General features: G+C 37.5%; 1 protein-coding gene across 1 annotated transcript in view; it reads left to right on the top strand.

Annotated features, from left to right (window-relative positions):
* LOC149562826 (protein TRIGALACTOSYLDIACYLGLYCEROL 3, chloroplastic-like) overlaps nt 1-14034 on the top strand; it is a 122153-nt gene that overhangs the window by 76491 nt on the left and 31628 nt on the right. The window contains exon 7 of the mRNA XM_089826275.1: nt 5194-5301. Within this exon, the coding sequence (XP_089682401.1) occupies nt 5194-5301 (108 nt within the window). The remainder of the gene's footprint in view (nt 1-5193; nt 5302-14034) is intronic.

The raw sequence follows: 14034 nt of genomic DNA, 5'->3' as shown, positions 1-14034 counted from the left end.
TTTCGACACCAACGTTCTCCACTCCGGCACCTACAAAAATTGTGCTTTTTGGTGAAGAAGGTTCTCCGTTAAGCGAATTTGTCCGTTCTGGAAGTGTAGCATGGACAAAGAGTTCACTCCATGCTCATGCTCCCTCAACACTCCGACCCGTGCGCATCAATCCCCTTCCGTCTGGATTCTCTTCCCTCAGCTATACAGGTTCAGAAACTCCTCCCTTGCTTCTTCCACCAAATCCAGCCACTGTCGAGTCTCCTCCTACAATTCTTCAGCGCTTTGGTGTCCGTCGGCAATCTTCTGAAACCTCCTTCTGTGTTTGACTTGTTGTGCCAAAATTAAATTTTCTTGCGCAGTACGTATTCCATCTTTTCCCTTTATCTTATTGCAATCCTTGTTAAGCTGATTTGGCATTAATCTTCATTCCTCCCTCCTTCCAGGTTCATGGGGCAATGGCGCCAAATGTTTAGCGTATTGGGGTAAATGAATCAATGCATACAGACAATAGATAAGAACAACCGAACTCCTTGTATTATTCGCTCATGCCAAAGATATTACATTATGCTTAGATGATTACAATGATCTCGGAGGGTGTATAAATACTTCTCGAAGAACCTTCCCGAAGGGGTCCATCGGTCACATACAACATGTCGGCTACATAACAAGAACTTTCCCAAAGGGGCATATACCAACGACATACATCCTAACACACACCCTGTCGGCTACACAATATCTACCGACGATAGAATGAAGCTAGGCACATGGGAATGCGTGCAAATGATAACTTTTGGCTTTAAAGAGTGACCTTTAGTCAGAAACAGGTTCCCAAGATGCAATTACATGTGAAGTGATTTACATGTAATTATGACATGCGATTGGGTTTGGAGGATGGAAATGCGTGTAAGTGGGAATGAAGAATGAGATTACATGTAAGTGCGGATGGAGGGTGAGATTACATGTAATCGCATGTGGAGAATGAGATGCAAAGTGCTATTGCATGTAATGATGGAGGTGGAATGAAATGATGCACTTGCATAAAATTGTGGAAGGTGGAGTGAATTGAAGCGTGTTCAAGTTCTTTCCCAAGAACTTGCGACTTCTTCCAAAAGAAGAAAAACGAGAAAACAAGCAAACAAACAATGAAATCAAGCACAAAGAAAACACTTACCTTTGGTTTTAGACTCAAACATGTCAAGAGGCAAGTTACTTCAAAGTGCAAATTCGAATTTGGAGCTCGGGAAAAATCCAAAAGTGTGAAAATGAGAGTTTTCATCATATTTAAAGGCAAAATGCACTTTTCATGGCATATATATGAACAAGTGTGCAACATCAAGCTAAATTATGCACGGAAATAGCAAGAGAAGCATGAATTGATTAGCAAGTTTGAAAATGTCCACTTACTTGGAGATCAAAGAGCCAAAATAGAAAGAATCATAGACTTTGAAGACTAATTCACCTCCAAATCCGGATTCTCAAACAATATTTTGACTTCTTCCATACTTGCATTCAATGAATATTAATGAGCAATGGAGGGTCGAACTTGGCATGAGGATGCCAAAAATGTGGTCAAAGATCACTTGTGCATGCCACATTTTTGTAAAAAACCAAGTCCTGGGACATTTTTTGCAAAAATGTGGTCTCTTGCTGCTATGAAACAAGTCATTTTTGGTATGGGAATGCAAAAACATGTTCATAGATGGCATACATATGGGATTCAAACCTCAAAATGATCCATCTTTGGTTAAAAATGTGATTCATAACTCTCAAATTCTGGGCGGTTTTGTAAAAGTGTGATAAATAGAGGGCATGAAATGAAGCGTTTTTTACATCTAAAAGCAAAAATGTGTTAACCAACAGCAATGAGATGGATTGAAATGCCAAAACGATTCCTTGTTGAGCAAAAACATGACCAAAATTGCTCTAAATTTGGCAGTTTTTTCACTAAAACATCACTCCAAAATGCCATGAAATGAACTGTTTTTTGTATGAGATTCAATGCCTAGGGCATTATAATGCCAAGAGATGCAAAAACAACCCTCTTCTTGGGGATTTCAAGCCATATCATGGGCGGATTTAGGCATTTTAGATGAAAAACGTGCTCTTGGAGGAAGAAAACATCAAGTTTTTTGCCCTTGAATCTTCAATTTCGGGTTTACCATTTGCAAAAGCATGAAACATATATAAAAAACACATTCTCCAAGAGGGATTACATGTTTTAAAATGTTTGTAGTTTATCTTTTCATGCAAAATTCACTCTAGAAGTGCCATTGCATATTTTAAAATTATGTTTCAAGGCAAAAACACATTCTCCAAGTGCCATTACATATTTTAAAAACTCAAATATGCATTGCCCAAATAAAATTGCATTTTGAAGGTGCCATAACATGTTTAAAAATATGCAAGATGACCTCAAGATGTAAAACGCACTCTCCAAGTGCATATGCATATTTTAAAAACTTGAAAATGCATGTCTTCTAGTGCAAACACACTCTCCAAGGGTCATTGCATATTTTAAAATATGCAAAACTCATTCTATTGTGACCATTACATGTTTTTAAAAGACATGTTTTGACTCCTTTCTAGTGCAAAATGCATTCTCCAAGTCATACACATATTCTAATGCATTTGGGTTAAAAGACATGTAATGCATAACTTAAGTGATCAGTAAAGCACTTGTTTATTTAATTTTTGAAGAAATATCACTTAATTGGGTCATAAATAATATTTACAATATATAGTTTAATATATAATGTGCGAATATCATTCAAAAAGTAATATTTACTAAGATGTTTTGAACTAAAACTCAAAATTTAAATCAAACTATATAGTTAATATAGCCACTTAAGTGGAAAATTAAAAAAACGACTCAATATGAAAATATAACTTAAAGTGCACTATGGTCACTTAAGTGATAAAACATAACATAAAGTGGCTTTATGTTATATATTTCAAAAAGTGAATGTAAACTTTAAAATATAACATGATATTTTAACTCATGCAGTTGCACCTGGAGAGTCCACCTTTTGGGCACTAAACTGATCATATCTTTTGATTGCCAACTCCGATTAAAACCTAAGATAGATTGAATCGAAGGGAAAACCAAAAGGAATGATTTGAGCAAAGCCAAAAGACCAAAAGCTAACAGACACTCAAAAATGAAGAAAAGGACAATGAAGGCTTCAAAAACCAAGCATAGGCTCAACAAACAGAAGGACTAAAAAGACTTGATGAAAGCTTTCAGTAAAAGAATCCATTATAACAATTGGAGTCGATTGGTTGATCAATGTTATCCAATTAGATAATGAACTAACTCAGAGAAATGCGAAACTAAGTTGAAAAAAATTGTTACTGTTGCCTACATTTTGTGGTTACAAAATGCAGGACAACAAAAAGTATAGCTTGGGTGTCGCATTGATGGGTTTCACCATTTCTGGCTTGGTGAGGATGACATGCAAGTCAAGCATCAAGAGTCCCATGATCTTCTTGGACCCATTGTGATTTAATTGGATTCCTTGTGTATGTGAGATATGAATAGTTGATATGGTATATATGCTTGGGCAATTTTGTAGAGATATAATTTTCATTGGCACATGTATTTTAGGAGTTAGTGATATCAGGGACATCACATAGGTCTTCACTTGGGACCTAGGTGTAGCATTCACATGGGTTATAGATCAAGGAGTTGGGAGGAGTGATTTGTTGCAGTCCTTACTTGATGGAGGTTAGTATACTATTGAGCTCTCACTACCTCTTAATATTAGTAGTCTATGTAGTTACAGCTGGAGTGAGTTACTCAGTTGGATAGAGAGCATTTTCTTTTATGATAGCAGTGCATGGCAGGTTGTCCCAATTGAATATACACATGAGATGTTTTGGATTCCTGGTAATCAGTTGTTTGGTGTTTGGGTTCATGCTGAGTTGTTTTACAACTCTGAGGTTAGAGATGTTTATACCAGTGTAGCGCGGTGGTTGGACAGAGCATCAACTTTGAGGCAGATCTAGGATCCAGGCATTTGGTTCTAGCATGCAAATGTGGATTGCTTGGGGCTGAGCAATCTTTGGGAAGGGAGAACTGTCATGTCCCCTTTTCTAGGACGGTGATTTTTATTGTGCCGTTAGCCTGTTTTGACATGGTCTTGAGCGCTGACTGAGTATTCTCTAGGATGAGTTTAGTTTTTGGCCAAGGCAGTTTTAGTTTCTCACCGATCGAGGTTGTTTCAGTAAGGTTTTTAGAAACTTACTAGTTTTAGTAAGTCAACAAGCTTAGTATTCTTGGCATTTCATGGTTGGATTGGAGCATCTTGTTGAGGCCTTTTTGGCAAGCTATAACATGCGCATATCCGAGTCCATCCAATTAGAGTTTTTAATGGTTGGATATTTAATTGATTAATTAATTGACGTTATAAATTAAGTTCACTTATGGACACTTCTATTTCCTTAGTGGGAAAAAGTATAATTTTAAAAAGGAAACAAAGAGACAGAGATGGTAATATGAACACACCTGTTTGGATTTAAAAGAAGGTACGGGAGCTCATTTCAGCATGCTTGGTTATTGATTTTGGATTTCTTTTGGAAAACTATAACTTTTAGCAGGTGAGAGAATGAAAACTTTCAAGCTTGTACAGTGGACAAAAACATATTGTTGGTTGGAAACATTGCGCAGGTGCTTCACATTGTATTCCAGGTTCATCTTTTCTGTTATCCAATCTTGCTGTAGTTACTGTATGCTGAAGAACTTCAATGAAATATTATTTCTGAAAAAGTATTTCTGCTCGAGATTAATTGCAATAATAGTTCGAGACTTCTTTTTATTTGGTTATTTAATGAGGTTTTGCTGGTGAAATCTAGAAAGCATTGCATGACTTTATTTGTTTAAAAACTTCTGAGATATGTCATGAGATTTGGGGCAAATATCCGGTTAGGGATATTGCATTCCTGTACTATGGCTGTTGATATACATTAAATTTGGTTGTAGGGTTCTGCTTTGTGGTAAAGATATTGCTGGAAGACGTTACTTTTAATCTTTGATTGATTCATTCAAAAACCTGATTGTACCATACAAACTTCAATTTATTTCCATTTAGAAGTGCATTTTAGTCCATAGGGTACTTGGCAAAGATTTTCAATTGATTTGTTTAAGATTGATAACTGATTCTTGTTTGAGTTATAACTGATGTAATGCATTTATTTTATTTTCAGGGAGTTGAGGATCGTTTGCCTTCAGAGTTGTCTGGGGGTATGAAGAAAAGAGTGGCATTAGCACGGGCCATTATATCCGATGATTCACGTGATGCAATTGAGCCTGAAGTATGTTACTCAATCTGTCTTTTTTTTGTGGTTAATAGTTCATTAGTATGGTCATATTTTCTACTCTGACTTTTTATCATATCCTGTAAAATGTTTGATGTTATCAAACTTTAACACAGGATAAGAATGTTCAAAAGCTCTGCTTGCAAAATACAGTTTATTTAAATGAGGTATAAGTGTGTTGTACATTAATAATTTTGTTGAACGTCAGTTAAAATGTATTCTTTATTGATTATTCAACATAGAAATTTCCATAAAAGGCTTTTCTGGACAAATTTTGTTTAACAACCAATAGGGCTAGAGGCTGAATACAAAGAGACTAAATGCCAGAAAGGATGAGACACAACCACAGTACATGATAGAGCTCAAGGATCATTATTATTAGGCTTCATATTTGGATTAAAATCCTTATTAGTATGGCATTGACCCTTCTGGTAAAGCCAGAGGCGCACTCGGCAAACTGAATTTCTCATATCTCACTCTAGAAACCTCAATCTATGATGGATGTCTTCCAAGTACTCCATATTCGTGTCATTTGCATCCAATGTTTTCTGTTGTTCATCCATAATTCTTCTATAATGATCCCGATACATTCTCATCATAAAGAGGTGATTATCAGAGTTTTCCTTTAAGTCGTTGGTAGCAGAAGTCTAGTTTTGCAAGTTCATATTTCCAGTCCAAATTGCTTGGATGTAAAGTAGGGCTAATATTGGGCAAAGAGCTATACTTTGAGTTACTAGATGAACCCAGGGCATAGTCAAAGTAATGATGCAAGCATGGACATGAGAAGGGACATGCAGACAATGAGCATTGTTACTCGACAAAAGGTCCTCTGAAATCGCCTTATGCTATTCCTTTCAAAATAGTCTAAGAGGAAGTCTCCATTGTCTCAGCATTCACTTTCTTCTATGGGTTGTGATGGTTGGAGTGGGAAGCATTTGGCTTTATCTCATTATCTTTAATTTTCCTTAAGCCACCGAGCTAGAAGTTATATTAATACTTCTATTGACCACGTTATGTGAAGGAACATCACTACCAGTGGTAGTTTTCTGCTCTTCGACACCCTTGTGTAGACTAGAAGAAAGAGACTGAAACTTCCCAGAAAGGAGGTGAGACCTATTGAACATCCCAAGAACCTAACGTCATTCCAAATGCGTGTATCAACAACCAAAAGATCCTCCCAAGAAAAAATCATAAACAAACACACAAATCTGAATGGTGATATAATTGCAATGAAAACAGTACTCCCCATGCAGGAAAAGAGGAAACAAGCCAATTGATAGCAAGGATAAGGCAGTGAAGAGGCTTAAGTAGAGGTGGCATGAAGGATGTATGAATGCCATAGCTAGGATCAGAAAAATGATGCTAAAACATCTTGCTGGAGGAAGGAAATAACAGACAAAATGAAGAGAAGAATGATAGAGTTCTTGAAAGCAGAATAAAGCAGCAAAAAGGAAGAAGCCACCAAATAGAAGGATATTGTGTAGGAGAAATGAAGGATAGAAATGATATGGCAAAAAGGATGCCATTCTGAAAAAGAGGTGGAAGAAAAAATGGCACACTGCTGTCCAGAAACACCAGATGAACAAGGAGGGAAAAGGTATGGCAGAGGAGGTGGTATCCAACAATAGAAGCTACAAGTGACCAAAGAGTATCAAGAAAGAGGCCACATCTGTAAGGAAAGGCATAAAAACAAGGAAACACATACTCATCATGCCTAAAGCAACAAATAGAGAGAATAAAGGAAACACCCAAGATATTTTCTCTGCCGGCATGACTAAGCTCATCATGCAAACTTAGTTCGAAGGAAGTTGGCTGATTTTCTCATTATCAATAATCACATGGAATGTAAGGAACCTGATATCTTCAAGAGCTTTATCCTCAAAATACAAAAAGATTGGCAGCATTCCTGGAAATCCGGATTGGCTAGCCAATCAGAAGCATTATTCCTTCATGCCTCACATGTATTATTATTAAAAAATCAAATTGATTAATTAATCTTTTGGCTTCATTGATAAAGTGACAAACCTGCTAATGAGGGATATTTCTGTTTGTTAGACAGTTGATGATAAGGTTAGAATTTCTTTCTGTGGTAAGGTTTGGAGCTTCTGGTTGCATTCCTTGATTGAGGCCCAAGATAAGGCTTAAATCTCAGCAATATTATTCAAATTAATTTCATAAAGTTAGTAGTCAAGGCTATTACTGTACCTTTATAATTCCTAGTAAGAGCACTGACTCTTGAGATTTCAAGTTATTCATGGAAGTTCGATCAAAGCTTAGCACCAAAACTTGCTTTCTTTTTCTTAACCTTAGGGAGAGATCAATCAAAATAATTTCTAATCTCAGGCCAGTTGCTTAAAGTAGTTGTCTTGAAGGATTAGTTTCTTTTGATTTAGAGATATTTTAAATGAAATAAGTATAGTTGCATGGAGACCCGAGATGGGTAAGGTTATGTGTATGACTATTTTTTCAAAATAGATGTTTTTTTCAAAATAATTTAAGGAGGTCAATTTGTTTTAATATAATTTAGTAGTTTTATAGAAAATCTGAAAATATAATGGTGTTGAGTTTTCGAAACAAGAGCAGTGAAAGTTCACTGTTAAACAAATTTATTAATATTAAAGATAGTTTAAAAAAGATAAGATCATCAGCTATATCAGCATGCTGACTACAACTTCCAACAAAAAGACTTATAGTATCTAGCCTATACTAGTCTGCAATATATTATGACTGATTACATTCATAGATGTAAAACTGGCAGAGTACTCACTGAGTTGCAAAAGCTCGCTGAATTGTTGGCAAAAAATCACTGAGTAGTCGCTGAGTTTTTGTAAAAAAATTGATCGCAGTTCTATAACAGCACTTAAGGCAAAAGATGGCCCAAATTAATTTGATCTCACATTTCTTCACTTGTATTTTGTTGAGAGAGGGAAAATAGTCTTCCAAACACGCGAAAACTGATCCATTGATTTGAAGCAGATTTGAGGTGATCTTTGAAGAGGATTAATCAATGATTTGGAGATGCAGGCTATGGAGGACGGGGGAGGATTTGGTTTCACATTGGATGAAATTGAGTCAAATGAGGAGGAATTGCTAGTGCTAGGAGAAGCTAGAGGCAGAGCTACATCTAGGATGGAGGATGGGCCACAAGATGAGTTGGACACCCTGAGCGAGGAGGCAAAGTCATGCCCAGTGCAACTTCTAGGACTAAACCCTCTAGTTTTACCTCTCCCTTAGCTTTTACTTGAGGTGGGAAGAGGAAGATGTATTTGTAGTGATGTATTTACTTTTAGTTTTACATAAATGATTTACTATTTTGCTTCCAGCCATCAACATTCCTCACGAGAATGCGATTTTGTACCCACTTTGGGTTTAAATATATCTAGACTAAGCTTGTTTCTTTTTGTGTTCTTATTTATTGACTCACTAGTTGCATCTTCTCATTGAATTTCACAAAAAAAATTCAGTTCTTATTGAATTTAAGCTATCTTTTAAGTTCATGATCTTTTTGACGAGTCTTTTCCAATTTTTTTTTTCAGGCTTTGGTAAGTTTTTGGCTATGGCGAGATTTCCATCTATGAGTACATTGATTACATGGAAAAATGTATTTAAGTATGCTATGAGAGTCTAAAGATTAATATAACAGGACCACATATAATACAGGTCATCATGCATTACATGGCCCCAATATATTATTACTGCACACAGCAATGACATTGCCAAATATCACCAGTGGAGGATCAACTCCAGGAGGGACATTCGCAGCAGCTTCCCAACTTCGTGTACCCAACACTTTAGCTTCTTTTTTCTTTGCTTTAATCTCCGCTTTATCAATTCCTTTGTCCTTAATGAACTGGTTTCAAATGAACTTTTTTTGGTCCAACATATCTCTGGAAGTATTGAAGTAATGGGCAGATTGGACGTCAGTTTTGTATATTAATAGCACCTTCTTGGATAGAATCATAAACCTAATTTTAGGATTTTCAAGCACAGATTATACCTACATCATGATAAGCTAATGTGTGAGTTAAATATTTGAAAATAGTAATATAATAATAGAATGATAAAGAACAATGATTAATTTTTAATATTAAAAAATAACAGTATATTAGTTGTTTAAAATTTTAATTATATAATGGTATTTATGATACCAAATATACATTATATTAGCAAATTAATGACAATCAGCTAATATAATGTATTTTGGTATCTTGATTAGTATTACAAGCCTCAAACTTGGCAAATCGAAAAACCTAAGAAATTCAAAGATTTTTTAAGGATTTAAAATTTTTTTCATGCATAATACAGTCAATTAACATCGAATACACAATAATTGAGATAAATAGAAGCTGCTTTGTACACATACACAACTTTACATAGAGCACATAAGTATAAATGCAATTTTTTGAAGGAAATTAGTTGAATTTAAACTAAATGACATAATAAAAAAATAGTGTCACCGTTAAATCTTGACAATATTCATGGAATATGAAATCCAAGGAATCAAAAGTTCAAAACATATATCAAAATAAAGGCTCATAGTAGCCTATGTCCTCATACAAGTACGCCAAGATAGGTCATGGAAGACTCTAGAGCCATCTTCTCTCCTTGTGTCTGAGGCTGAACCTTAGTGACATCTCATCCTCTTCATCATCATACTCATTCTCACAATCATCATCATTAGGGTTGGATCTATCACTCTCAGCCTCAGGGTCCTGCATTGTCCATTGCCATTGCTACTTCCTCTGTCTCTTGATTCACCCGATCAACCCACTCTAAGCTTTCATCATTAAAGACAGAATCATCGATCTTTGTGTTCCACCCTGCTTGTGGATCAATCTTCTCTAATACAATAGGCGATGCCTGGTGCCCAAGACCTATTTGTGATAAAGGTGAAGGGCGTAGCGAACAAAGTGGCACAAACAATCAACAATCAATATATGAGAGTCAACCGATTTGCTAATTCATTTCCTAAAACCCCAATACTCTTCTCTCATGCCTTTTTTCTCTCTTGTTTGTATTTGGAAAATAGATGGAAACCTCTCACTCAAAAAAACTCGCCAAGCTCAAAAAAACTCTAGGAAAATGCAGCCAGTTTTAAATAAAACTCGGGAACCTAAAAAACAACTCAAATTTAATTAAAAGTACATTTTTCTTTTGCAAAATTCAATGAGAAGATGCATCCAATTGGTTAATTAATGAGAACACAAAAAAACAAGCAGAGTTTAGATACATATAAATGCAAAGTGGTTAGAAAATTGTATTCTCATGTGGAATGCTAATGGTAGGAAGCACGTAACCAGTTTCTATAAAACTAGAAGTCAATACATCATAGTATGTAATGTCCCCATTTTTAGCAGGTTCCTACAGTTGGCCAGGTCAGTTCACCATCACGACCCTCGTGAGCTGACAGTAGGACTTGAGGGTCTTAGTTGTGTGGTTATAGACTTTCCAACAACCTATGGTGTGTTTTGGCTCCATTTGAGGGACTTACTATTGATATTAAGTCAAACTGTTTGTTCTAATGAGCTCAGTTGAGTTAGAGGAGTTGGGTGATGCTCACAGTTTTTATTTCGGGCTTCCGGTTTGGGCTTCAAGAATCTTGGAGGGAGCATCTATTTATAGTAAGTCACCCCGTCAGGTTCATTCATCGTTTTTCATCATCAGGATCACTTTGGTGTTGTCCGATTTCGAATTTGATGCTTCTTCAGTTGTTTTCGCAAGACGAGTGAATTATTATTATTATTATTCATCTAAATACGCTAAGGTTGCTATTTTTGTTGGTGTTGTTTGTTGATCACCTTAGTATCATAGCTCGTTGGAACCAGGACGAAAAGTTTTAAATCGTGGGAACAATAAACAATGGCCTTGCGTGATAGAATTTTAAGTTATGGTGGAAAAAGGTCATTTTTTGGGGCCAAAAGCAATTAACAAATTATATTAATGGCACTTTAATATATTCTAATGTTGTGTAGAGTAAGCTTCTTAAGTGGAGTTCTTTTGGGAAACCGGTGCCATTGGAGATTATAAATATGAGGACATTTGATGAGAAAAGCATCCGATTATTTGTTTATCTCTTTACTTTGTTGTCTTTGTGGCAATTATGAGCTTGTGGTTTTGTGCCCTTGCTAAGGTATTAGGGTTTGATTTGGGGTTTTTTGAAGATTGAATTGGTGCATTGAATCTGCTGTTGAGCTATGGTAGATCTAAGTTGATGTTTGGCAATTCTAAGTTTGTGTGTTCTCCCTCTTGTATTCTCTATAGCTGGGAGATGTTGTGGGATTGAAGAGTTAATTATATTTCCATTTGCAAATTCTATAATCAGAATTGGGCGTCTAACTTTGTAAAATTTGGGTGCATATATTCTTGTAATCAAATGCCAATTGAATTCTGCGCATTGGCATGCTTTGTTTGAGGGTTTTTGAAGAACTTTTGTGGCTATGACCGATCTAGCCGTTTAGTTCAAAGTGGGGTATCATTTCTCCATTGATTTCAGACGCCTAGTAGACCAGCCCATTGGTGTACGTTCTCCTTGTAAATCTGGGTAGTGTGGGATGATTTTGGTGGTCTGAAATTGAAATAACAGACCTGCATTTTCTTGTTGAGGCCTTGTGATATAATCTGGAGGACCTGCATTTAGTTTTTGGGATGTGCATTTTAGTTTTTTGGGCCTGCAATCAAGATTATAGTGGCCGTGTTCTAGTTGAAGGTGTTGGAGTAATTTGGTGGAGACTGCTGTAGCTACACATGAAGTCGGGTAGATTTAGCTGGGTAGAATTTTGCATTATCGGGTGTTGTCATCGGTGTTTCTATAGCCGACGGGGTGATTGTCGTCAGTGTTTTTGTATTCTGTAGCCGACGGGTAAATAGTTTGTAGCGGACATAATGTTTGTGGCCGATGGACTTTTTCGGAAACGTTTGGCGGATAGTATTTATATCCCGTTTGGGATCATTGTAAATCATCATTAATCATGGATCTATTCATCTTATGAAGAATAATATAATGTTCTAGCATATGCGAATAATCTAAGGAATTCTGCTGTTCATTGTCTGTGTGCATTTCTTAATTAAACTATGCGGTAAGCATTTGGCACTGTTGCCTTGTGAACCTGGAAGGTGGGAGGAATGAAGATTAATGCCAAATCAGCTTAACAAGGATCGAAATAAGGTGAAGGGAAAAGATGGAATCCGTACTGCACAAGAACATTTAATTCTTGCACAATAGGCAGACCGCCGAAGGAGATTCCAAAAGATTGCGGATGGAAACAAGAGTGCGGAGGCATTGTTAGAGACTCGGCAACGGGTGGAATTGGTGGAAGAAGCACAGGAGTTTTTGAATTTGTGTTCACCGAGGGAAGAGAATTCAGACAGAAGAGCATCAACTCACACGGCTCGGAGTGCCGACAAAGCAAGAGCGTGGAGTGAACTCTTCGTACGGGATATACTTCCGTAGGAGACAACTTCAGAACACCCTTCTTCACCAAGGTTCACAGCTGTTGAGTTTGACGGTGTAGGAAAACAATCCGCCGGTGTGGGAAAACAGTCTGTCGGTGTGGGAGTGCAATCCGCCGGTGTGGGAGACCAGTCCGCTGGTGTGGGAGTGCAGTTCGCCAGTGTGGGAGACCAGTCCACCGGTGTGGGAGTGCAGTCCGCCGGTGTGGGAGACCAGTCCACCGGTGTGGGAGTGCAGTCTGCCGGTGTGGGAGACCAGTCCGCTGGTGTGGGAGTGCAGTCTGCCGGTGTGGGAGTGCAGACCGCCAATGTGGGAGTGAAGAGCACCAGTGTTGCAGGACCGAGCAATGCCTGTTTACAAAAACCAATCATGATGGTGGGACCAAAAGAGAAACTGCCAAAGTTCAATGGCGATGGTACCGCTGATCCCATTAGACATTGCAAAACATGTGAAACGATCTGGAAGGCAAATGGGATAACCGATGAAGACGATTGGATGAGGCAATTTCCGACCACCCTACGAGGCATAGCAATTGATTGGTTCACTGATATAGATCCACAAAAGCTAAACAGTTGGGATAACATTAGAAAGGAGTTTCTGGCAGAATTTAAACTGTTGCGGGATGATAATGAAATTGTAGCAGAGATCTTCAATACTAAGCAGGGGAAGAACGAAACTGTCCGCGTTTACGCCAGGAAATTAAAAGACTTGATAAACAAAATAGAAAGTAAGCTGGCGGACGGACTTCAAAAAAGATGGTTTGTGGAAGGCCTACGCTCGAAGTTGTGGAGGAAAATGAAAATTGTGCCACCGTCGTCATATACGAAAGCTTATAACAAAGCATTGGACCTCGAAAGTGAGCTAAAGACAAAAAAGAAGATGAAGACTAGCTCATCTGATTTAGATGACGACGAGCCTGCCGGAGGTGATAGCAGCGACGATGAAGGCAACAGTAAGAAGGTTCGTGCCCTATAGAAGGACATGATCCGCATGATGGAGTTTAAAAACATGCAGAAGGAGCCAAAAGGCAGTGAGCTGTGGTGCACGGAGTGTAAGACCGACGGTCATACTAAAGGATCGTGTCCAAAGAACCAATTTTGTGACATTTGTTAGATCATGGGCCATTCGACAAAAGAGTGCCCCTTTAACATGAAGACAAGAGGATCTCCACAAGTGCTTCTTACACAGGAGGCTTCCTGTTGGGTAGTAGCGAAAATACGAATAGCGTAGGTGCCACATCCGGAGGGTACAGGAATAATGACAGAGGGCAAAATAACAAC

The sequence above is a fragment of the Cupressus sempervirens genome, chromosome 4 (genome assembly GCF_028749045.1).
Source record: "Cupressus sempervirens isolate cs-2001-9-10 chromosome 4, ASM2874904v1, whole genome shotgun sequence".
NCBI classification, from domain to species: Eukaryota; Viridiplantae; Streptophyta; class Pinopsida; order Cupressales; family Cupressaceae; genus Cupressus; species Cupressus sempervirens.
Note: the sequence above shows the minus strand (reverse complement) of the source record. Positions and strands in the feature narration are given on the sequence as shown.